The sequence below is a fragment of the Lissotriton helveticus genome, chromosome 2_1 (assembly GCF_964261635.1).
Source record: "Lissotriton helveticus chromosome 2_1, aLisHel1.1, whole genome shotgun sequence".
NCBI classification, from domain to species: domain Eukaryota; kingdom Metazoa; phylum Chordata; class Amphibia; order Caudata; family Salamandridae; genus Lissotriton; species Lissotriton helveticus.
Window position 1 is genome coordinate 1,106,580,972 of NC_136059.1, and position 26,187 is coordinate 1,106,607,158.

Genomic DNA, 26,187 nt, shown 5'->3' on the forward strand with positions numbered 1-26,187 from the left:
GTGATCATCTGCCCTTATTATTAGAGGTTGTGAATCTTTTTTGTGAACCCTCTGAATATACCCCTTCTCGAGATATAGCCCCTGATTTGACTTTAGGTAGGCAACATGGGTATACTCTAAAATGGGGCAAGGTTATGCCTGAAAAGTTTCTGGCAAAATTGTTAAATACCTGTTCAGATAGTTTTTCTATATGCCTAGGGGGATCAGCCTGCTCCATTCAGATTTTAGAGCATTTTGATAAAATAGCCCTTGAAATTAAGAAAAGTCTGTGGGTGGAGCTAAGAAATAAGACTAGGCGTACCAAAAGCTGGTTTGATACCGCTTGTACCAGGGCACTAAGTGACTTGAAAAATGCCATCCATAAATCTCCCCGGGATCACTTAGTAATAAGAGGGTTAAGGAATTCCTACAATAAGGCCCTGAGAAATAGGAAAAATGTTATAAAAAAGGAGGCCCTTGAAGAACTCTGCGAGGGTGCACAGTCTAAAGATGCTTCGGCATTTTGGAGGGCAGTTAACGCACCTTTTCTCTTCGACAGTCACAAGGCCCGTATTGAGACGGTGATTACCGAAGAGAAATGGGTGGAACACTTCTCAACTTTATATAGCTTGCAGGATGCCCCATGTTCGACTAATGTTTTTACATCTGTGAATAGTGCAATGGGTGTGGAAAAGTTGGTGATATCCCTGGAGGAAGTCTTAACCGGATTAAATGCCACTAAGGGTGGTAAGGCTGCTGGTCCAGATGGGATCCCCGCAGATTTATATAAAGCAAATGTGGAGATTTGGGGTCCCATGTTGGCACAGCTTTTTAATGCCGCCCTAGCCAATGGCATGCATTCATCCTGGTTCACCTCAATAATCGTGCCAATTTTCAAGAAGGGCGAGAGACAAAACTGTGCTTGTTATAGGCCAATTTCCCTTCTTGATTCATCTGTAAAAATTCTTGGGAGAATAATTTTGGCAAGACTTCAGAACTGGGCTGAAGATAATGAAATTTTGAGTGACCTACAGTACGGTTTCCGGAAAGGTTTGGGTACCGTGGAACAATGTTTAAATTTAATGATTATCCAACAAAAATATATTAGGGTTAAAGGGGAACGGTTATATTTTACATTTGTTGATTTGTCTTCGGCATTTGATTGTGTTTCACATACTAAATTATGGGATATCCTGCAAGGGCTGGGCATTGATGATGCCATAATTTGCTTCTTGAGAGATTTATACTCAGGTGCCACGGCATCAGTCCGCTATGGCCGTGGGGGAGAATGCACTAGAAGATTTGGTGTGGGTCGCGGAGTACGTCAGGGCTGCGTTCTCGCCCCGTTTCTATTTCTTCTTTATATTAACGGACTTGAACATCGTCTTCGGCAGGAGTGCAGGGATTTGCCTAGAGTGGAGAGGAGGTCGATCCCTGCGCTCCTGTATGCGGACGATGCTGTCCTAATGGCCCGAACCCCCTTGGCCTTGCAGAAACTGTTAGTATCCTTTGAAAAGTTCATGTTGAGTTTAGATCTGAAAATTAACTGTGGTAAAACATATTCCATGAACTGCGGCACAAAATCTGGTAAAAAGTCGAAAACTATGTTTTTAAATAAGGTTCCCTTGGAAACTATCTCGTGTTTTCCCTATTTGGGTATTTTGTCTCATGAACAAGGAGGTTGGCTGAGTGCCATAAAGGCCAGAACTCTTTTGTTCCAAAAAACTTTAATGGCCGTTAGGATTTTCATGAAAAAGCTGGGGAAAAAACCTATAAAAGAAATCTTGACCATATATAATGCCACATGTATATCCGTAGCCCTTTACGGTGCGGGACTCTGGGGCTTTTCGAATATTGACCCACTACAAATTGCTGAAAACATTTTCTTACGGGATATCTTATCTGTACCACAGAGTGTTTCTACTTACATTTGTCATGTGGAGCTGGGTCAACCTTATTTGTCAGATTTAATTCGAATACAGCCCATTCTCGTGTGGCACAGGGTGTGGACTACCAATGAATGTGTAGTTAACCGGGCTGTGATACAGGACATTTTGAACAGTGAAAATTCGGTCAGGGTCGAATGGTTAGCATATATTAAGCAATTTATGTTTGATATTGGTCACTGCGAATACTACGAGGATCCATTATCTATGGGAACCATACCCAGAAGTTCTTTGAAAAAACAGTGTTTGGAATACCTCGTGGATAAAAGAAGAAGAGCAGAAGCAAACAAAAAGACAGTTGCTTGGCATAACCAGATACTGACTGGAGTAAAAGTACAGCCCTATTTGACCCTGTTGATGTCAAATCATGATCGATTTCTTTTAACCCGTTTTAGATTGAATCTCGTTTTTAGACTTCTGTCCTTCCCAAAGATGAATTTATGGTCACAGACTTTATCTACTTGCCCTTGTGATGATTCCTCGTCCCAATCTGATATTCACATCTTATTTTTTTGTAAATTTTACTCTATTCCTCGTCGAATACTTTTAATCCCCTTTGTCAAAGATATGAATTTAAAAAGATGTAGTTTAACATTCTTAGAATGTCAGAGAATGGACACTGTTTTTACTGTTGTGGTTCTTTTAAATTATTTTAAACATGTATTGAAATTAAGGAAAAGTATTAGTGTAAATGAAATATAACTAGTATGTTTATTTTTTAATTCAGTTTCTTTATGTAGTATGCTGTTTATGTTGTTGTTACTTTCATGGTTAATGATTTTAGCCGAATAAAGTACTTTCTGATTCTGATTCTGATTCAGTTGTGGTAAGTATTTAGAAAAAATAACTTTTGAAAGGTTATACTTTGTTTGCCTAGAACTCCAGGGTAGCTAGCATTGGCCTTCAAGTAGCTGCCCCAATCAGTGCCTCTCCCTAATGAGGTGTGAAAACTGTACCCAGAGCAAAAACAATGGCTTAGGCCTTTTAGCAGGAAGACCTGGGTATTAGGTATGTCACTTATCATGACCTTGGGTTCCCATGTGGTGCCCTGCACTATATATGCATGTGACTACCATTCATGAGATCCTATGGCTATTGGTGTGTGGCCCATTTTGCTGATGACGTTTGTGATATCCCCGAGGACTGTATGCCACTTCGTTATACGGAGGATTAATGTTTATTTTCTTTTATCCCCCTCAGGGCTGACTCTCAATGAATACACCAGGCCATAATTGTTTAAGATGTCTGTGTGCTTGTGTCTTCGATCTGCCTGTGCCTCGTGCCTTGTGCCCAGATAACCTTTGGTGCCTCATGCCTCCCAAAGCCCTGTGAATCTTCGGCAACATGTGCAAGGCTTTCTTGACTTTGGGCGTGGCTATGAATACCGTACCCGAGCCATGAGACAGTGCTTGGCTTCGCATCCAATGAAAACGGTCTCTCCTTACTCCTCCTCTCCTGAAGACCACTTGCCCAGTATCAAGGACACTGCTCAGTGCTCCCAACCTACCTGGGATTCCTGCAAGGTTCTGAGATTGCCATCCAGCAGTTAAGAGGTTTTTTTCTTCTAGTCCCACTCCAGAATTGCCTACACAGTACACCAAACCACCTGCACGAAAGACAAGAAAAGACAATGTCAAGTACAAGATTCGAGGTTAGTGCACTATTTAAAAACTGTGCAAAGATATTGGATCAAAGACAATTTACCTGTTAGCATGAACACAGACACATGACAATTCTTAGTTTACCCGTCTACCTGCATTGTCCCTAGCCGTGAAAGACTCGAAATCTGGTGCACATAGACTCATTGTTGTGCGCATTGTTACAATTGGTAAGTGCTTGTGATAACTCAAAGACTTCAAGTGTATTGAGCAGATTAATGCTTCTTACATGAAACCTATGCTGATGTATTGTTTGGTGATATTTTCAATCACGTGGACCACTGACAACTATGTAAGGAATTCCCGAAATATTTATCAAGAAATTATTATAGACTAGCTTACCCATCACGTGTTGCTGCGATCTCCGAAGAAAGGAAATTCAAGGAAACTCGTTATGAGAACATTCAATTTACATTCTGTCATTTTTATTGAAACTTATTCATTTTAATATGGAAAACATTTCAAAGTGTCGTTTTAATTCTATTTATTTATTCGAGTGCTTGTGGATACACAATTTTTTGTTTTTCTGTCTGGTGCGTAAATCAGTATTCGAAAGATTATGACGGCCCTGGGGGGCCGATATTTAAAAAAGTTTTATGCCAGAAACCTTTGCGGGAGTGTACTCAACAACTTCCCAAAGTTTCCTGGCGATTGGATGAATGCAGTTTTAATTCTATTTATTTATTCGAGTGCTTGTGGATACACAATTGTTTTGTTTTCCCGTCTTGTGCGTACATCAGTATTCAAAAGATTATGAGGGCCCTGGGGGTCCTATATTTAAAAAACAAATTATGTCAGAAACCTTTGCGAGAGTGTACTCAACAACTTCCCAAAGTTACATGGTGATCGGATAAATGGTGTTTTAATTCTATTTATTTATTCGAGTGCTTGTGGATACACGATTTGTTGTTTTTCTATCTGGTGCGTACATTAGTATGCGGAAGATTATGAAGTCCCTGGTGGGCTGATATTTAAAAAAAAATATGCCAGAAACCTTTGCGGGAGTGTACTCAACAACTTCCCAAAGGTTCATGGCGATCGGATGAATGGTGTAGTAATGCATAAAGGGTGCATACATCAGCATTTGAAAGATTATTTCGGGCCTTGGGGGGGCCGATATTTTAAAAGCATTTATGCCAGAAATCTTTGCAGGAGTGTACTCAACAACTTCCCAAAGTTTCATGGCGATCGGATACATGGTGTTTTAATTCTATTTATTTATTTGAGTGCTTGTGGATACAAGATTTGTTGTTTTTCCATCTGGTAGGTACATCAGTATTCGAAAGATTATGAAGGCCCTGGGGGACCGATATTTTAAAAAAATGTATGCCAGAAACCTTCGCGGGAGTGTACTCAACAACTCCCCAAAGTTTCATGGCGATCGGATGAATGGTGTAGTAATGCATAAAGGACAAACAGACAGACAGACAGACAGACATACATTTGTTTTTATATATATATATAGATTACATGAATAGACTACAAGTATTATTGTTTGTAGCACAATCTATTATCACTACTCAGAGGAAGTTGAACAAGGGCTTGAAGAGCTGGTTAACCAGGCCCTCTAGAAGATTCATAGCAGATTCAGAAGACGCAAGCCTCTCTCTTTATTATTTTCTGCCACCACCCCCCTTCTCTTCTGGGACATTGCTTGACTAAAGGGTTCTATTTCCTTGTTCAGGCACTGCCCCTGGAGTGAGTGGAGGTCCAACATTGTAGCTGTGGACAAATATTCCAGTTGAGTGGTGTGACACCACTCCTCTCAGTTCTGGAAGGGCATGCGGGGAGGGCTCAGGAACTTCTTTAATTGGAAAGGGACCACTCTGATATCATAGTTAAATGTAAAAGGAGACCAGGAGAAGAGAAGCCTTTATTTCCTGGGCCAACTGGAGCCAGTTTGTCACCAGCCCAGTGCAAGTGGAAGCTGCTCACAAAACAATTTTGGTATTGTTGAGGAAGACAGAGCAGCTGATTTCTCTAGTAACACCCTTGACTGGGACCCTAGCCAGCACCAAGTGCAGAAGGCTGGCGCTATGTTGGATTTTACTTAGAATAGTGCATGTGGGATAGTCTGTAGTAAGGCAAACAGGATGTGCTGCAAAAGTTAAAAGGGTTTCCCTGGGAAGATTTTCTTTGAATTGGTTAGTCATATCCACCGACTGACTAGTGAATCTTGCAAAAGTAGCACTTCACCCACTGCTCATCAGAACACATCTGGACCTATGGAAGAACAAACAAAGAATGAACCTGATATAAGTGACCAGTGAGGAGACCTGCTGAGCTAGATCTGGTCCCACTTTACCCAGGACTGAGAGGTTGACTTGTCAAATGGCTGACCTTCTGTATGCCTTTATCCTAGAGTGGCTGAGCTGACCAATTGCAAATTGATATGTACTGAACTCTGCTAGCGGCCTGTGCAAGAGTGAGCCCTGACTCTACATGCTACGTCTGAAGTTCAGGGAGCCTTAGAAGTGACCAGGAGGAACTCCTCAAAATAGTCTGGAAAGTTGGGGGCGTAGCCTGACTCCAACCAAGATGGCTGCACTTTTAGCATGCTCCGAGGTGCTCACAATGCTAAACCCCGCCAACCATCCTAATCTATGCACACTTCGGCTCCTGAAGGGCACACCCTGACACACCTAGGTGTCTGGTGTGCCCAGTGGTAAATTTGGTGCCAACATCTGCCCCGGGGACCAAGGTTTGGGCCATCTAGATCCTGGGTGCCCGCATCGTGCATAAGCTGTACAACCCGAAATCAGCCTGAGTTGAGAAGAAGTCTCCAATCCAGAAGCAGGGCACAAGACTGGAGGAAGACAGATGCAGATCCCGGAGATGTCCATACATTTGCTGTTGTCTGCCCCATTGCTGCCTATGCTTGGAATGCCCAACAACTGGAGGAGACCTATGGCCCATGCTTGGCCCATGACAGTGAGGTAACGTGAGGCAGTGAGGGGTGTCTTTCAGATGACCATGGGACCCCTAGGCTCGTCAAAGTGGTTTGTCCCATGGGGCCCGGGGCAGGCTCCCAGACAAAGATATCACACCAGGGACTGGGTGCTAGCAGTCCATAGATGGAGCCGCTGGGGCACCGCACCATTGGGGTAGATGGGCCAGAGCAGTAAATCCCACAGCCCTACACATCCATACGTCCGGTCCCGGGGGAGGTGCTGAGCCTGGGAGCAGCGGGCTGGCTCACGGGGGGACCCCTGTGCTATTTGAGGCCCAGGCTTGAGTTAGAGGTCCCGCTGCACAATTCCTGCTGCCGTAACATCAGAGGAGGGCCAGGGACAGAGGGATCTTGCCTGGCATTCGTGAGGGGACAAAAAGACCGTGCAGCCGCTCGCCGCTCGCCGCACGGGACTCAAGTGACCAGGAGTCCGTGCATGCTAGCAGCTGCGAGGAGCCCCGCCCCCCTGCACACCGGGCCCTTATTACGGCTTGTCGGACCCACTGCCGCAGGGTCCCGCTGCGCAATTCCTGCCGCCGCAACCCGGAGCTGGTAACATCAGAGGAGGGCCAGGGACAGAGGGATCTTGCCTGGCATTCGTGAGGGGACAAAAAGACCGTGCAGCCGCTCGCCGCACGGGACTCAAGTGACCAGGAGTCTGTGCGTGCTAGCAGCTGCGAGGAGCCCCGCCCCCTGCACACCGGAAGATATAGCAATTACTGACTACCGCAGCGCGGGACGTGCACGGGACGTGCCGGACAAAGCCTGGACAAATGGCGGACAGTCTGAGACAGTCCGGGACTGGCCGAGGCTGGGCTGGGCCTCCCCCATTGGCCCCTGTGGAGAGGTAATTTGTGGCCCTAAGTGAGACTTAATATTTTGTGCCCATACAGAACTTTTGACTGTTCCAAAACGTTTAGGGCCCTTTAACACATTTCGTCGAGCTGGTTTAATTCTACCAGCTCCGTTGGATTTCATGAAAGCTTTGATATATTGATACATATATTCGATTTTACATTTTCATAGGTCTTTTGTGCGTTTCCATATATTATGTCTAAACAGAAGGCCCCTAAAAACCCCCCGTGTTGTCCACTATGGATAACTATCCGGTGAAAGTGGTCAGTAAAATTAATAAGGAGCGAAGGATGTCTCTAGGGAAGGAGAACTCCCCAACTAAATGTATTTCCCTTCCTGATTCTTATACTGTATTACATGTTGACGACCAACTAGACCCTGTTAATCCTGATACCTCGTTAGAAATCCAATCCCAACCGGCAGTTATTCAAGATAGCTCTGCTGCCCTCAGTAATTTCCCCAATGTATCTCTTGATCAAAACTCACCACCACGCAGAGCATTAAGAGCTTGCAGAAAAGCACCTATTAACCGTGGGGGGGGGGGGTGTATTGTACTCGTAATAAAAGAAGAGGTGACACTTTACCAAAAAGTACTGTTGGGGAAGAAGAGTTGATAACCAAGAACGCTTCAACCCTTATGAATACGGAACAGTTTGAACTTTTAATAAGTATTATTGATGATAAGATTGATAAGATCATTAAACCCTTGGTGGATAAACTGGACCAGATTTCGAATGAAGTAAATAGATTGGGTGGGCTTCTTGACTCGCATATTTCTCAGGTCGGAAAGTCTAGGCCTGTTAATGTTGGCCCAGTCCCTATTACAGTAACTTCAAAACAGCTAACTGGGGATGGGTTAGCAAAAGAGGCAGTCAAACTGGCCCCATTACCTTCTGCCCCACCGTCCACCTCTTGTCAGAATAAGCCTGCTGCTATTGAGGTGGCCCCATCGAATCCAGCCAGAGCTATTGCACCTAGAAGGAAAAGCCCACTTGACCTGCCCCCAGATTGTGCACATTATGTGGTCGTCTTGACTAATGTTCCATCTTTTGAGTCCGACCCTACTAGGCCCCAGCTTGAATCTCATGATCCGCTAAAAAATAAAACGGTCTCATGGTTGCACAACAACTGTGGCTTCCCAACTACCTATTCCGATCAAATTCTTACCACCAGAAGGGTTGACTGGATAGGTACTTCTAGCAAAACCTGCAGGGGTGACTGTGTCATTGTCAACTTTAAACACCCCCAGCATGTGGCCACAGTTTTGCTAAGGGCAGCGTCTTTAATCCCCGGGGAAGACAGAATAAGTGTACGCCCTCTTGGCTTTTTTTATAGTCATCTAGTCAAAACCCATCCTCATAATCTTGGAAACAGAAATCTCCAACCTACCCATCTTTCGGCATTTGGGGTCCCTATTCAAAACAGATTCCAAGCCTTAAGCTCTCTGGACTCCAATGACTGACTCGCCAGGGCAGGGGATCTTGCTCCTGGCCAGTCTCTTATTGTCCAGGTGCATGATACATGTGATTTGTCCTCCTACCCCGACCCGATTATGGTGGAGGGCCAATCCCTACGAAAAGGAACCGGTCCCGGAGTAGTAGAGAACTTTACAAATGAGGAAGAGGTAGTTGGCCCTATTTTTCTGAATACCCACAGCACTAATGTATCTAATGGCATTTCTATTGTCAGTTGGAATGTCGCTGGCTTAAAATCTAAACGGGACTCTTTGGGCTGGAAGGATTTTATTAGCACTTATGATATCCTCTGTTTCCAGGAAACGTGGTGTCGGGAGGAGTTACATTTTGAGGGGTTTGTATCGTTTAATCTACAGGCAGCTAGTTCTGCCCCGGGGAGAGCCAAAGGAGGCCTTATAATCTTGATCTCAATAAACAGACAGATCAAGATTATAAAATATCTTACTGTGGGGCAACATGTGCAGATATTGTGGCTCCGTAATGGACATGGCCGAAACGTCCTCCTAATTAATTATTATAATAATATTTTCGATGATAGTAGGTCCTCTGTTGTAAAAAATTTAGCTAGCACTATTGATGACCTAATTGATCATTGTAATGTTTCTTTTGATTTTATCTGGTTGGGGGATTATAACATCTCCTATGTGAATTGTCATCTCAGAAAGTATGTGGGGTTGTGAACAATGTTGGATCTGAAGATCTCCATTTTAGGCACAATAGTTATGGTGAGACTCTGAATAAATTCATTAGTAATTATGACCTGGAAATCTTGGACTTCGCTAAAGATGCAAACGGGCTGACCATCCCTACTTTTAAAAACTGGAGGTCAAGCTCGGTGATTGATCGTGTTATTGTGTCCTTGAGTATTACCTCTCTCTGTGAAGCCCCCAGGATCGAAGTTACATCTCTGAGCGATCATAATTATATTATCCTAGATTGCTCGCTTTGGAGCGCGAGCCCTGTCGACGCGGGTCATACTATCACCAATGTGGAACCTCACAGACCTAACGGTGTTAGACTCAGATGGGTTGGGGATAGAGCAGATGAATTTACAGGCTCTATTGTTTTTGATTGTTTAACAAATATTACCCTTATCCTTAAAAATAACACTGGGTGTGAATGTGTTTTAACTGCTTTTAAAAACATTAACCTATCAATTGATGCTAGGTGTACCAGACCAATTAGAGATAAGCGTAGCCACGGACAAGGCTGGTTCGACCACTGTTGTACCAAGCTATTGTCAGAGCTGAAAAAGGCCTTAGCCATGAAACCTAGGAACATTACCTTAATAGTCAAACTTAGAGCCGAATATAAACTTGCATTGAACAAGAGGAAAAGGGATCTACAGCAGGAAGCATGGGAGTCACTTAACCAAGCTGCAGAGTTACACAATAATACATTATTCTGGGCAACGGTTAATTCTCCCTTTCTTAGGGAGGACAATATCCCTGTATTGAGCTCTAATGTCCCTAGGGATTGTTGGGTAACGCATTTCTCCAATATTTTTGGCTCCGAATGTGGTCCAGTTACTGTTTCCAGTAACTGGCCCGTTCTACCCTTAAATTTTACTGTGGCTGAGGTCGAGTTAGGAATCCGTGCTAGCAAGGGGGGAAAGCCCAGGGACCCGATGGGGTCCCTATTGATGTTTACAAAGCAGCCCCGGAGATATGGAGCCCCCTCCTTGCTAATGTTTTTAATGCAGCCGTACGCTCAGATGCTCCCAGCACCTGGGGGGAATCTATCATCATCCCCATTTTCAAAAAGGGCAACAGGTCTGAAGCAAAGAATTATCGCCCCATCTCCCTCTTGGACTCATCTGTAAAGGTTATGAGCCGAGTTATGTTAGCCAGGCTCGAGGAGTGGGTTGAGGATAAGGCAATTCTGGCGGATAGCCAGTTTGGATTTAGGAAAGGTAGGGGCACATTAGATCAATGTTTAAATCTTGACCTTATAATCGGGAAATATGTCGAAGCCAAAGGTGGCGCATTATACTTATGCTTTGCTGATCTAAGCAGCGCCTTCGACATGGTTGATCATAAAATTTTATGGCCCATTTTACTACAAATGGGTGCCCCTGAGGGTATAATTTTCTTCCTTGCCAGGCTGCACCAAAAACTGCAAACCTGTGTGCGCTTTGGAACCAAGGGTGAATGTACCCCAAAATTTAGCGTACGTCGTTGCATAACACAAGGTTGTGTTTTAGCCCCTTTATTGTTTATTGTTTATTTATTAATGAAATTGATGGAATTTTAAAAGGCGTTCAAGCGGATGCTCCCAGGTTAAACGGCGTATCACTGCCGGTGTTATTATATGCTGATGACGCTGTGCTCCTTTACAGAACCCCTATGGGATTACAACGTTTGATGGATAGATTTTCTCTGTTCATCAAGGACAGGAAACTACTTATTAACAAGGATAAGACGCATACTATGACCTATGGGGCGAAAAATAACAAATCCTTTGCCTTTTTTATCGATGGTAACAAGGTGCAATCAGTTGATTTGTTTTGCTATCTCGGACTTACCTTTTCCCATGACAGAAAATGGACCAACGAATTTACCAACGTTAGTAATAAAATGGCGAAAAGTGCCCATGGCATCTTCAAATTTGCAGCGAAAATAGGGGATAGGCGAACAAGAGAGATGTTGCAAATTTACCAAGCAAGATGCGCCACTATTGCATTGTATGGGGCGGCTATATGGGGCCACAGCTGTGACCATAAACTGCAGCTGGAGGAAAATTCTTTTTTTAAAAAAAACTTTTATGTTTGCCCACATCGGCCTCCACTGTATTGATCCATCGGGAACTAGATATTAATTACTTAAACGATCTTTGATCTTTAAGACCGTTAATGTTATGGCGCTCTATATGGCTCCAGGATGAAAAGACCTTAAACAGATCCATAATAGAGGACTGTCTTTCACTGGACATGTATAGAAAAATCCCATGGATAAAGTATGTCTCTGACTGTTATTTACAAATTTTTAATCTTGATGTTTTGTCTGACCCTAAGGCTGCCTTGACTATACCAAAAGCAGAACTGAAAGCAAAGTTTCTGGATAATTCTGCAAAAAAAAGGGCTCTCGCATGTCGGTCCATGTCAACTGTCACATTTTCCAGCAGATATTCCCTTATGGAAGGCTTTCCATCTTACCTTGCACTGGTAACGAGGCAATCGCACAAGTTTGTCCTAACCAGACTCCGGTTTGGAATAGCACACGAACTAGTGGCCTTGCCTAACCTTAAGCAACATCCCAAAGGACCGTGTCAGTGCGATGGTATATCAAAACAGAGCACCTTGCACTTTTTACTTATATGTAAACTGTACTTGAATTATCGAATTTTGTACCTGAAACCTTTATTTGTTAAATATGGGGTACGTACAGTTGACGAGGCAATGAGACTTATTTTTAACATGAAATCTGCTGATATTTGTTTTTATACTGCCGTGTTTTTAATCAAATCAATCAGTGTACGTAAAAGTATGATATTTTAGTGTCTTTGGTCTGTATTTTAAGGTATTTATGCTATATTGACGGTTCATGTATCATGTATTTTTTTTTTTATATGTGCTTTTATGGTCATTTATTTTGCACCGAATAAAGCTTCGTGAATTGAATTGAGTTAGAGCTCCATTCTCTTGACGGTGATTACTGGCCTTGCAGAAGGGCTGTTTTGACAAATGAGGTGCTGGAGGCAAAGGCTGGACAGTGTGGGACACAGAGTGATTGGCCCATAGTGGAGGGATAAACAGAGCAATGTCTCATCGGCGAGAAGGCTGATACTATGGCAGCCTGCATTGATGTTGTGCATACACCAGGAGGCTGAAACTGGCCTCTTCCCGGCTGGTTTCACGGCCATTGCAGAGCCCAGTGGGTACCTCCAGGAGGTAGTCTGAGGGAGGTGAGTGAACATGGGTGCAGCAAGTTAGAGCGTAGGCCTCTGCTGTAACCTGCTGAACCACGATGCCCTAGTGGTCTGCAGACTACGTTCCCGTTATCCCGTTGCACACTGTTGAACAGTTGGAAATCATCAGTGATGCCACTGGGGGACCAAAGGGAACACCCCCATTTCAAACAGAAGGGACAACTAGAGACACAGTCTAACAAGATGGATAAATAGGCTTTACTCAAACAGTCACTGGATAAGGCTGGACTAGGGTACTGAGGTATCAGAGTAAGCAGTGCCCTCCCTCTGTGCCATTATAGCAGCAATCTGTAACCCTAAGAGTACTTCAGAACCTAAAATAGACGCGGTGACAGCGGACATTAACCTTTTGAGGGCAGATTTTAAGAAAATGTTGAAAGTTACAATAGCAGAGTCGCATATCCATCTCCTTTAATCTACGTCCATAAAGTTGGAAGAACAGATCCAATATCCGACGAAATAGCACAAGATCATGGTAGTGAAACTCAAAGATCAAGAAGGTAGGGCTTTAAGGAACTATATCAGAGTGGTTGGGGTCCCTGAGGGGGAGGAGGGGTCTATCGTAGACTTATTCCTCGAAGATCTGACTGTCAACACCCTCTGCTCCAGGGGCCTTTCAAACTTCTTCTCCATTGAGCAGGCGCACAGGGCTCCAATACCACTGCCAAAGCTGGGCCCCCTCCCGATGAATGATCATTGCCAGGATTTTCAATTACCAAGATCATGATTCGTGATGCTATATTACAAGCAGCCCGCTCCCACAGGGTCTTGACTTATGAAAATGCCACAGTACGGTTCTTCCCTGGTTTTATGCTCCAGGTACAGCACCAGCACCACAGCTTGGATGAAGTTAAGAGAGTACTCCACACCAAAGGCTCGAGGGTTGCTGAACTCCTGGATGGCAGAATAATCAAGAGAAGACAGGGAGTACCATTGGCCAACAAGAAGGCAGTCCGACAGCGCGACCCTATGAACAATCCGCTGAGGGTGATGTAAAATTGGTTTGATAGTTGACATAGATGGCAGCACAAAATGTGACTCCTTGCTCAATGACAATGGTCGAACTGTGAACTGACATTAGATGGGGAAGGATGCAAACATGGGGTCTACAGCAGGGAACCCTGGGCACCACTAGGATCATTTGATTGTGACCGATGATTGCTCCTGGTGAATAGCTTGGTGCATCTTGGTGGTGCTGTCTAACCCTTAAAGTATGTGATGTTACAATTTGGGGCGACATGCCCTCTTCTAGTTGGGGTGGTAGGTGTCTTGAACCCTACAGTGCAAGGTACCAGGGTGGGAGGGTTTCATGGGGAATCACAGTTATGTTATATCTTGATCGTTTTGCATGGTGTAACGTGCTTTTTCTGAGTCACATGATGCAACAAGGGAAAGGGACTCGGATCACCTAGGAGGGGGTAGACATTTTACAAGGACAAGTACTAGGCAAGAAGGCCACACACCACAACATCACATTGGCACCCAAACCAGCTCGGATTTGAAGGTCATGATATGGAATGTCAATGGCATAGGTAACAAACTTAAACGCACCATTGTGCTGCAAATATCCATGGACATACCCTAGACCTTATCCTCCTACAGGAAACCAAGTTGAAAGGTAACCATTATAAGGCACTGAATCACTGGGGCTATTCCCTGGTAGCACATTCAGGTTCCGCTTCCAATTCCAGAGGCATGGGCACCCTCCTTAAGTTATCTGTACCTTACAAGCCGGGCTGGATATGGAGTGACCCATTAGGTAGACTTGTTACACAGACGTGTACTTGGTAGGGCCACACACTTAACCTCTGCTGGGTCTATGCACCACCCAGGTTACTGACAGAAACCTTCTCAGCAGCTAGCGCATCGTTGTTGGATATGCCATGGGGCACCCTGATACTTGGGGGGGCATGAGTGGGCTGGTGGACCCAAGAGAAGGAAAGGATGTCCAGTAGAGGGAGGGGCACAGATGAGAGTTGGCTCAGGACCTTCGCAGACGTCATAGGATTGGTCGACCTGTGGTGTTAACACAACTCAACCACATACCAGTTTACATACCTCTCAGCGATACATGGTAGTTTCTCCCACTTGCATTATATATTTACTCATCCCATGCATGTAGTTAGTTCCACAAAGCATCCCACCTGGCACGTGGCATTTCTGATTACTCTCCGGAAGTGGTGTACTTTTCTGGTTCTACCAGGGATTTAACTTTGCCCCGAGGATAGTTCCTTGTCATCTAGACAGAATAGAACATTCCAAGTTAAGATACGAGAGGGAACAGACCAATATTTTCAAGAAAATGTAGGGACGGTTGACTCGTCTTGCATACTATGGGAGGCTTTAAGACTTTACTGTGAGGCCAAGCTCAGGCCCTCATTGGGGAAGTGAGAAAGGAACAGGCTCTCAAACATCAAATGCTAGAGAAGTAGATTACTTCCTTAGAATCAGAGATGATGGGAGGGCACCAAACGCTCTCCTGAATGCTCTCCTGTGCCATCACCATCGACAACAGAAGATGAGAGATCTGGCAGAGGATAAAGCCCAAGCACACGCACAGGCCACTCAGAGGCGTCTATACGATGTTGGAGATAAGGCCAACAAGCTCATTGCCTAGTTGGAAAGGAGAGATGGGGTAGAAACTGGGCTGTAGAAATCCAGTAATGCAACAGGACAGTTCATACCACTGGAAAGCCATAGTGGAGGTCCTTGCGACATACTATGAATGCAAGTACTCTTCTAAGACCAGCCAATCTGGAAATAACTGTGCTGAACTCCTGAAAGATTTTTCTCTCTGAGTCTGCTTTCCAAAGGATTGGAATGCATTAGAAGAGGTAGAGGGACAATCCAAGGACTACAACATAGTAAGGCAACGGGGTCAATGGCCTGCCAGTAGAACTATCAAAATGCGTAGCTGATAGTCGTGCCACATATGCTTGACATGTTCCAGGCATGTTGGCAACCTCCTGATAGATCAGAGATTGGCCACTCTTGTGGCTATTCCCAAAAAGGTACACTGCCTGCAGCTTGCAGTTCATATAGGCCAATATCTCTCGTGAACTTGGGGACTAAGGTCCTGGAGAAGGCCCTGGCAAACAGACTCGCAACAGTAGTAACCACAGTGGTTCATGCGGACCAGTCTGGATTTATGACACACAAGGGTACTAGGCTGAATTGGAGGCGCCACTCTGGGGCCCTACACATTACAGACGCCCGCCAGGCTGTGGAAGCCGTTCTCCTCTCTTTAGGAGCAGTATAGAATAGCCATACCTGTTTGCTGCCCTAGCCAGACTGGGATTTGGACCTACATTCTGTACCTCGATTAGACTTCCATACCTTGATCCCATGGCAAGGGGGTGGTTTAATGGCATACTGTCCCACTCTTTTACCCTTCTCGCGGGCACAAGAAAAGGCTGCTACATATCACCAATGGATTTTAAGTACAGATACCCCGGCACTCTAAAGTGATTTATGTTCTGTGCATTTAGTACAAAGCGGAAAAGTTCTGTATATTGACCCAAATACTACTGGCAAAAAACAAGTTTTGGTTCTCAAAATCAAATGAGTTTTTAATTCATAAATATTTTTAAGTCATGATGATTCTTAAAACACACAAAGAATACACTTTCAAAAAAGAGTTCAAATACTTAGACCAAAAGAGGGCAAATGTCCCCTAATTTAGAGAGCTAGTCGAGAGACTGAGAATGGTGGTTATGTCCTCTTCATCCTGGTCCACAATGAGCAACAGCCGACACGTGTTTCGCCACGTCAAGTTCTTTTAATAAAACATTTTACAAGATGTTTTATTAAAATAATCATTTTCTCAACATCCTTTGGATTTACTAGCTCAAAATATAACTTACAGCGACATACTGATGTATTTTTTATACTTTGGGTCTACTACGTTCTTCCCACTTTTGTGACCAATGTGTATACCTACAGAACTTTCTGGTGTGAAACGCATCGGATCGGGTACTACAGGCTGTTTTTGAAAATTGGGAGGATCTTGAAATACTTTCACAAAATTATTGTTCACTGTCTCAACCGCTTGAATCACTTTCGAAACCGAGTTTTACCATCGTATCCAATATCCCGTGGAATTTGGGATAAAGCCTTGAGAAAGTCACTTGACGTGACGAAACACGTGTCGGCTGTTGCTCATTGTGGACCAGGATGAAGAGGACATAACCACCATTCACAGTCTCTCGACTAGCTCTCTAAATTAGGGGACATTTGCCCTCTTTTGGTCTATGTATTTGAACTCTTTTTTGAAACTGTATTCTTTGTGTGTTTTAAGAATCATCATGACTTAAAAATATTTATGAATTAAAAACTCATTTGATTTTGAGAACCAAAACTTGTTTGTTGCCAGTAGTATTTGGGTCAATATACAGAACTTTTCCGCTTTGTACTAAATGCACAGAACATAAATCACTTTAGAGTGCCGGAGTATCCGTACTTAAAATTTTTGTTTCATAGTAATTGCTTGTCACTTACTATGAACTCTAGCATCTAGGTAGTAGGATGCATATTTATCCTGAGTGGCACCAATCCCAATTGGTTCATTTTAGTCCCATTGAAATCACAATACATCTTATTTACTTGACCCCATCTGTTATTACTTGTATGTGAGGTGCGTCTCCCTAACATTGCTACCAGGCAGCCTGGATTTGTCAAGACCCTTTCCTACGGGGTGTAAGAGGGGAATGGACCTCCCTGTGCGCTGACGACATCCTGCTGTATGCTACACAGCCTCATTTCACGGTGATGAGGCTCCAAATTTTTTAACTCTTTGGGAGTTATTCTGGATATCATATTAACTGGGATAAGGCCCTTATTTGGGACAAGTCCCTTATTTTCCTCTAGCTGGGGGACACCTGTTAGTGTTCGCTTTTTGTCAGTACTTGGGCATTTATGTGACCGGAAATCTCGAGGACTAAATGCGGAGGAAAATGAATCCTCAACTGGAAAGTCTTAGGGATGATGTGGCGCATTGCAGGCACTTCCAGTGTCCCTGGTGGGACTGGCCACACTCTTTAAGATGATGGCCCTCCCTCGAATATTATATGTCCTTCTAAATACCCCAACTAGAGCACGGCCTGACTTGTTCTGCAAGGTGAAAAGTGAGTTGGGTAAACTCCTATGGGATGTGGGAAGCTCACGTACTTCCCTTGGTAAGCTTCAGCTAGGGATGCTTGAGGGGAGTCTGGGGGTCCCAACATTGGCACTTATTACTGGGCATCACAGTTCATCACAATCAATTACTAGGAGTTTGGGGACATAGAGGACCTGCCCTACCGATGGACCAAGAGGCTATGGGAGGCCAAGGTTACCTGTCAATCTTATACAATAGGAAACCAGTGAGTTTGCTGCCAATGTACACTCAGACAGTTGTGAAGGCGTGGAGAGAGGCCAACAAATGCCTGGGCTGGGATTGCAAGCTTACAAATAGGACTCCACTATGGGATAGTGAGTTATTACGGGAAGTCAGGAACCTGCAGAGTTGTTATAAATGATAGCTGATAGGAATAGAGTACCTTGGAGACGTTCTGAGATGGGTTACATTACTGACCATTAAAGATTTACACAGGGAATATGAGATGGGAAAATGGAATGATTTGGTACTTTCAGTTAGGTTATACATTAAGGTGCCATATGCTGGAGGGTGAGCAATTGCTAGAATCCACCCTTATGTGAAGCATGGGAAGTGGATATAGGTCTTATCGAGTATGACGATTGGGTGGAGGCACTCCAGAGCCACCGAGAGGTTGCCACAAGAGCCTGATTCCATCTAATATAGTTACAGATATTACACAGATCCTATTACTACAGGTCTCTGCTACATTGTCTGGAGTGGCATGGCAATGTCCTCTGTGTTAGAGGGTGTGATGTGGTGTGTTTCTTTTTAGGTCGAGCTTTAGCGGCAGGGCACATGTGCTGCTCGCTGAACTGGCTTGGACCACTAAACTATGCTGGACAAACAGAGGGGCCAGACAGATTTGTTTTTACAATTTGTGAGCCCCCACAGTAAGTTAATTCTGGAGGGTCATCTATTTTATTTGATTTTTTTTTGTATTTTCAGAAGAACATTCCAATGTTTAAAATATGTCATCAAATAAACAGTCATCAGACAGTGAAAGATACATACAAACAATAGAAATGTGCAAAAATATGTACAAGTGCTATACAAGTGGGCAAAATTGAATACTGTAAATGGACACACGCAACACCAAACAATACTGAATCAAATACCTGACACAACTTATACATTAGGAACCAGTCCTTTATATTGGGTACAAAGAGACAAGCGGACCTCCAGTTACAGAGAGCTGCCTGCCTGTCTGGCTGAGCCAAGGATATGGAAAACAAATTTACAGGGTTGCACAACAGGGAATAACACTGTATGAGTCTAAGTGGTCCTAGAGGCACCCGAATTCTTTTTCCGAGGCTCAGAGTCAACGCGTTTCGAACCTCAACGCTAGTAAGGGTTCTCTTCAGGACACGGACTGGATGGAGCCGAAACTGCAAATAATAATGGTGAGGGAGAATGATGTAAGTGTTGTGCACGGTAGTGAAATAGAATTAGATTACAAGCTCAGACTCGTAACTCATAGCTTAGATGAAAATGAGTGGTACCTGGGAATGACGCTTAATTGTCACTTGTGGATAGTAGCAATATGATCGAGCCTGGGTCTCAGTCAGGCGAAAGTTGCAGTATACTGAAAGCACCTCTCCAATATCGTGATTCTGTAACCGGATGGAAAGGCAAATCAAGGCCATCGAATTTCACATAATTTCATTGGTTTGCGCTTTTCTAAATAGAAAAAAGCCTACCTGTTTTGGAGGGCGTTTGTTGCAAAATTAGCAGAGTTGTAATTATGCTTGGCAGGGCTGACGATTAGTGGGCGAGTCTGAGCTGGCGCCAACCTACGAAAAAGTGGAGGTGTATCGTTTGTATACATGTGTGACACTTGCTAGGGGCTATTTACTCTACACATGTTGCACAATTGGTGGTTAACCGAACCCATTAGCAACTCACTGTTTTAGTGGGCACCCAGCACCGGGGCTCGTTCGTCGCTCTCGTTTTCGTCAGCAAGGTCGGATGACCTGAAATCGTGAAGAAGCCGGGTGTTAATGACCCAGCGCATTCTAGCTCTTACAGCGCCGCACATCAGCGCTAGAGGTTGTAATTCTACTTACTTGTGGTGCGGTCGATTGGGGTGATCAGTTTCCTGCGCTCACGGGCGGCGTTCAGCTCGCGCATGCCGCGCGCGTTTGAGTTAAAGGGAACACTACGGGTCACGTGTACCGCCAAGAATTCTGGTACATGTAGTACACCTGAGTGGTGGCTCAAAGTGTACAATTCCGTTACAGCTGACTGATGGGTGCCAGGGAGTCGCAACGTTTACTGGAGACTTAAAAACATATAGAAGCATGCAAGAACCTGAACACGCAGCGGACATTGGTGCCAGAGTACTGGGGCAGGGAAGAAACAGTTCTGGGTGTACCGTGGAGAGAAATAGATCACGTGCTGCTCAGAGATTGCTTGTTTCTGACAGATCATTCAGTCCTGAGTTTGCGGTATCAAATTTCAATATTAGATATGCTTCCCTCTGAGAGAGGCGTAGATCTGGATCGCCACCTCCCCCTGCTTTGAAAGCTGAAAGCACCGTCCATTTCAATTCCTCCGCCTTATGATTCTTCTGTAGGCAATGGGCCACTAGTGGAGCAGTCAGTATTTTGTTATTGATTCTGGACCTGTGTTGGATTATTCTTTGTCTGACTTCCTGTGTAGTTTTGCCAATGTACACCTTTTGGCACTGGCATAGAATGGCATACACCACGTACTTGGTTTTACAATTTGTGTGTTCATCATGCCGCCAGTACTTCTTTCCATCTGTGAATAGTGATCCTTCCACTGTGAGGTTGCACACCGAACAGGTGCCACATTTTCTGTGGCCCTTGATTGGATACGCACCGAATATTGTACTCTGGGTATCCTGCTTCTTTTGTGGTCTTGTTGTAGTAATCAGTTGTCCTATACTGCGGTTCTTTTTCAGTGCGAAAAGGGGTGATCCCACATCCGGGAGGACTTCTTCAACTAGGTGCCACGCATTCCGAATGATTTTTTGTAGAGAGTATGTGTGGGGTCCAAATGTGGACACACACACCATGCATTGAGTTGGAGGTCTCAGTCTTTTTTCGAGCAAATGCTCTCTGGGTGTCCATCTTGCCCTCTTTATCGAATGCTTGAGAAGCTTTCTCGGATAGCCTCTGTCCTGTAATTTCTTTACCAAGGCTTGACCATGGATATCAAAATCCTGGATTCTAGAACAGTTCCTTCTTACCCTGAGAAATTGTCCATAGGGCAGGTTGTTCTTGAGGCTCCTAGGATGGTAACTTTTGAAGTGCAGGGCGTTGTTTTTATCCGTCTTTTTTTGATACAGGGAGCAGGCGAGCCCGTCAGTCGTAGCCTTTACTTCCATGTCTAGAAAAGGCAGCGATTTGGAGTCATAGGTGAGGCTGAACTTGATATCAGGACTGCGGTTGTTCAGCCAACTATGAAATGCCTCTAATGCTTCTATTGATCCATTCCAGACACACCAGATGTCATCTATATATCGCAGCCACTGCTGGATATGTGATTTGTACGGGTTGTTGTTATACACGAACTTCTCCTCGTATTGCCCCATATATAAAATCACCATTTCAGGGGCAAAAGGACAGCCCATTGCGAGGCATGCAGTAGTAGAGTATGGGAGACAAGCTGCCCTCACACCCCACCCATATTTTTCATTGGCTTCTGTCTTTGTCCTTCGTAAATTCTGTCTTCTGATTGATTATGAGGCTTGTTAGTCCCGCCTTATTATGGCCATATCATCATTTGTATCCTTCCATAGCTATTGGCTTCTTTACTTCTGGTGTTACACTGTAGGGTATGTGTTATTTAGAGCACTATTTTCCCCCTCCCTTGCTGCTCTCCCATTGTCTTTGCCTTCTCCCCCCTCCCCCACACATACTCCTGTTGTCTGTGCCTTCTTCCCCCTCCCCCGCACTCCTGTTGTCCGTGCCTTCTCGCACCCCCGCCCGCACTCCCACTGTCCATGCCTCACTGGTGTAACGAAAAGTGAGGGGGCCTCCCGGCACGGCACTTAGAGGGGCCCCCTCCGGGCTCAATCAGGAGCTCTCTGGCCACAGTGCAGTGCCGAGGGGGCCCCTTGGAGCTAGAGGCCCCCCCGCGCCGTGGGGGCTGTGTGGGCCTGTGTTACGCCCCTCTCGCCCCCTTGCGCCTGCCAGCACTCCCGTTTGCAATGAAATAGGTCTTTCGTACATGCGAGTCCTATTGCATTGCAAATGCTTGTTCTTTTTCTTTTTTTATGCTGCATGAGGACCGCTGTTTATTTGGGACTGTGAGTTTTCCAGCTTGCTCAGTCCTCCGAATTGCTCGCAACTAATAACAAGCATCGCGTCTGCTTTCAACTAACAGTAAATTCTTAACTGTTTGCTTTTCAGCTACTAATTCCCAGTGCTTCCCTAGGTACCCTGGAAGGTAGAAAAGGCGGTACCAGGGCATCAGCTTCCCTCTGACCAAACAGATTTCACCATTGGGTACTCTCGGTGATGTCACTGGCACATCAGGCCCAGCTTTGGCCTCATAATGAATTGTTGATCTGAAGATGAGGCTGGCCAACTGTCAGAAACTGCTCCGTCCTTCTGCATGCATACAATAATGCGCAGCGAATTAAGCTATAAAGGGCTTATTTAATTTCTTGTTTGTGGCGCGATAAAGAATGTTATTGTGGTTGGTAACTTTATGTATTAGCAGTCCTTTCACAGCCTACCCGGAACAAACTGCTAGTGTTAAGTATTCGGATGTCCCCCAGCCCATGTGCAGTGCATTCTCTTTGCAACAACATACTTGGAAAGCGTGGTGGGAATTTATTCCTGGAACATGACTGTGCTGATTCAATTATGAATTCCATAAAGGGGGCATATTGATTACCAGTGTCAGGCCAGGGAGGCATCCCATTAATCCCATATGGATTTAGAAGTTTCCTAAACTTTGCTGACCCTTAGATGCTAAAATATGTCGTCAACTCCTGCACAGGCCATATAAACTGCCCGCTACAATAAGAGTGGATGAATGCTTGAGTTAGTAAACAGATTACACTCTCCTCCCGGGTAGGGTGACCAACCGTCCGTAAATTTCACGGACGGTCCGTAAATTAGAGCCTTTGTCCGTTGTCCGTGATGAATGTCTTAACGGACGGCATTTGTCCGTAATTTTAGCTTGTAAGATAAATAAGATACGTTATTTTCCACAGTTTAGATTCCCCAGCTGAAGTGCAAGGGATTCTCCGGGTGCTGCATTCCGGAGGGAGGGGCAGACGGCTGAAAGAAATAAGCCTGTAGTGTAGGTCCTATAGTCCCAATAGGCTCTGCGCATTGGAATAATATATTCAGTAGTTTAGACGTAGGACTGAGGTTAACTAGGTCTCTACTGACTATATTGAAACTTTCTCGAATAAGCGAGGAGGAGTTTAACCTCCCTGGATGGACAAGAAGGGATTTAGTTTCTGACAACCATAAAACATGACAACTTTGCTCTCTCTGAATAAGAGTATATCTCTAGAGTCGTGTGAAAACAAAAGACAGCTATTTCACTCAGTCAAAGGTGCGTACTTAGTTTCACCAGATTGCAGAGAAAAAGAGAGACGGGCGTTTTCAATTAAAGGTGTTATTTATTGAGCAGTCTCTTTCCTCATACAAGAGAAATGAATTGCTACATTTGCAATACTTATAGTTAAGTGAAGTGTATACAGTAAAAGCAGGATTATGAAATAATACTGTAAAAGCATTGATATGGTTTCTTAGCCATATGATATTTTAAAATGGATAAAATAGATACATACATATATACATTGACTAATCGTACTCAACTGGTGCTTCTAACTACGCCTACCCCGGGGTACCTGACCTAAGCCTAATACATGGGAGGGAGTAAGTAAGTAGCAGTTTAAGTTAAGTTTGGTTTGCCAAGAATCTGACTCAAGAATTCTCTGTAAGGGTTTAGTCAGTTCAGTACCTGGGTATTAGAAGGCAGGAGGGCTGGTATCTCTCTCTCAGGACTCGGTATCCCAGTCACCCGCAAGGGTAGGCTGGAAACGCCGGAGGCTGGATTTCTCGGCAAGAGAAAAGACAGCGTCTTTCTCAGCGCGTCAAAAGGGAGCGGCAGCGTCCGTGGGCTCTCGCATCAGCTGGGCTCTTCGGAAGTAGTAGCTGCTCTGCTCCAGGATTACCACCGTGTGTTTGCATAAGGCAGCATCGGTATATTTATACCTGAAAGGTGCCGGGGTTGACGTAAGGATGGACATAAGACGTCAATAAAGATGTCACTAAGAACTGGTCGTTCTTACAGTGCTTTACAGGAGTTCTTGGACGAAATCAAAACAATAGCAGCAGGGATTTCCCAGGTTGCTGGAGGCTTGGATTTGTTTAAGAACTCGGTGTGCTTTCTAGGGGGCTGGAGGAATAGGCTTGCTTAATGTGACAGCATGCGCTATGACCGAATTATGAAAAAGGGTGTCTATGCCGTTTGCAGGGATATTATTGATTTATAACCGGACAAGGGCAAAGAATAGAATATTGATACAGGTACCTAGATAAAACACACTACACCCACTCCACAAATTCATGTCCATAATTACTAAACTAAGCAATAGTAAACATATCTAACGGTGCATGTGTATACCGATCCATCCCAAAATACATTATTTTGCATCTGAAATGGTATATGCGAAATACACGAAAATGAGTATAGGTACTGTATGCTTTTAAGCAGTGTAATCATTCATTAAAAAGGATGCACATATATCTCAGCATGAATGATTTGCGAAAATTACACATGAAATGGCTCTTAATACAGAAAAGAAAAGTGCGAGACCATTCCATCACATATAAATACAATCTTTTGTAAATATGCTAGAGGCTGAGGTAATATATTGTCTCTAGAGTTCCTAAAAATAGAAGCTCTGTTCTCTAAGAATAGTTCTACTTTAAGCAGAGGATGAGTGCCAAAAAAAAAAGGTAAATATTTTGGAATCGGGGAAAAATAGTTTCGTTTTCAAGGGAAGAAGTCAAAACAGATACAAATATTTTCAGAAGCTTTTGTTTTTCAAAGCTGAAGGTCAAATTCAGAGTTCAGGGAATGCTGAGTGCTCATTTGCTTAAAAGTTTATTCTTTCTGTTCGGGGGAGAACATCATTTCAGACAGACTTTCAAAAAAGCAGTTTACCGCTTCAGGTGAAAGTTCGACCAAGTTGAAAATGCCGCAACTGTGCAATCGTGAGCATGATTGCTATCATCGATGACAGGATCAGCAGTGCTCACAGAGGGTCGTACCTGGTTGATGCTGCTCTCATCTTGCACTTCACTACCCTTCAATCGCAGTGGTGAAGTCTCAACGAATGCCGTCATCAGGATGGGTAACCGCTGGGGACAACACGATGCATGAGCCTTTACTGGGTTCAGCAAAGTATCTGTATCCAATGGTACTTCTGATTGTAGTGTAAGACAGACGTCTAACACGCATTCTTCTCCGCACAGCATACATCTTAACACAGGTAAGATACAGTTTTGCCAGATGGGTCTGAATGAAAGAAACCAGGTCATATTCAGATCTCTTAGCCGGGCTAATCCAAGGACTTTAGTAATGCGGTCCCAATAGCGTATTGCTAGGATCGTTTCTTCCATTGTTGCTGGAGTCTTGTCTGTGACATGGCTTGCCATAACGAAGCAGGAGAGTCAAAAATAAAATGCCTGCTACGAGTCCCAACAGGAGTGGAAGGCCGCCAAAGAGTGAATGGACAAAATTAGGAACGATGCCCAGGACTGCTTTGAAAGGTGTCAACAGTCCCGAAAAAATTGACTTAAATATACTCGCGATACCATTCGTATCAGAAATGTTTAAGATTTCATTTAGCATTTCTGCGAAGTGTAGGGGGCAATTTGTTGATAAAAGGTTATGAATCTCTGCCGTTGTCCTTGCAACTTGGAGATCATACGTTTCTTTTGATGACGTCAAGTGCACTGGCGTCTGTAGAAGAACAGACTTCATTCTGCTTAAAGTATAAATTCGAATAGAAGAGATTTTCAGACTGGGCCAAATTTTTCCCTCCCTGTCTGGAGTGTCGTTGGGATACAATACTTGCTCACAGCAAGTGACCCTGGACGTTACGCTCACGAGATAAGCTTTTCCTGGCACCAGGCCACAACATCTGTGGTTCACTATTAGAATGTAGCTCCCGTTAGAAAGCCGTCTAAAGAATGCCTCTATTCGAGTTGCAGGTGTGCCAAGCTGGTGGCATGAAAGGTTATTTGAAGTCCCCTCACAGGCC

General features: G+C 44.3%; 1 protein-coding gene across 2 annotated transcripts in view; it reads right to left on the bottom strand.

Annotated features, from left to right (window-relative positions):
• The window catches only part of LOC144819610 (uncharacterized), a 1,262,544-nt gene that overhangs the window by 363,428 nt on the left and 872,929 nt on the right, over positions 1–26,187 (bottom strand). For both annotated transcript variants that reach the window (XM_078677431.1, XM_078677432.1), the window contains one exon: positions 3,433–3,531. In XM_078677431.1, coding sequence (XP_078533557.1) covers positions 3,433–3,531 — 99 coding nt within the window. The remainder of the gene's footprint in view (positions 1–3,432; positions 3,532–26,187) is intronic.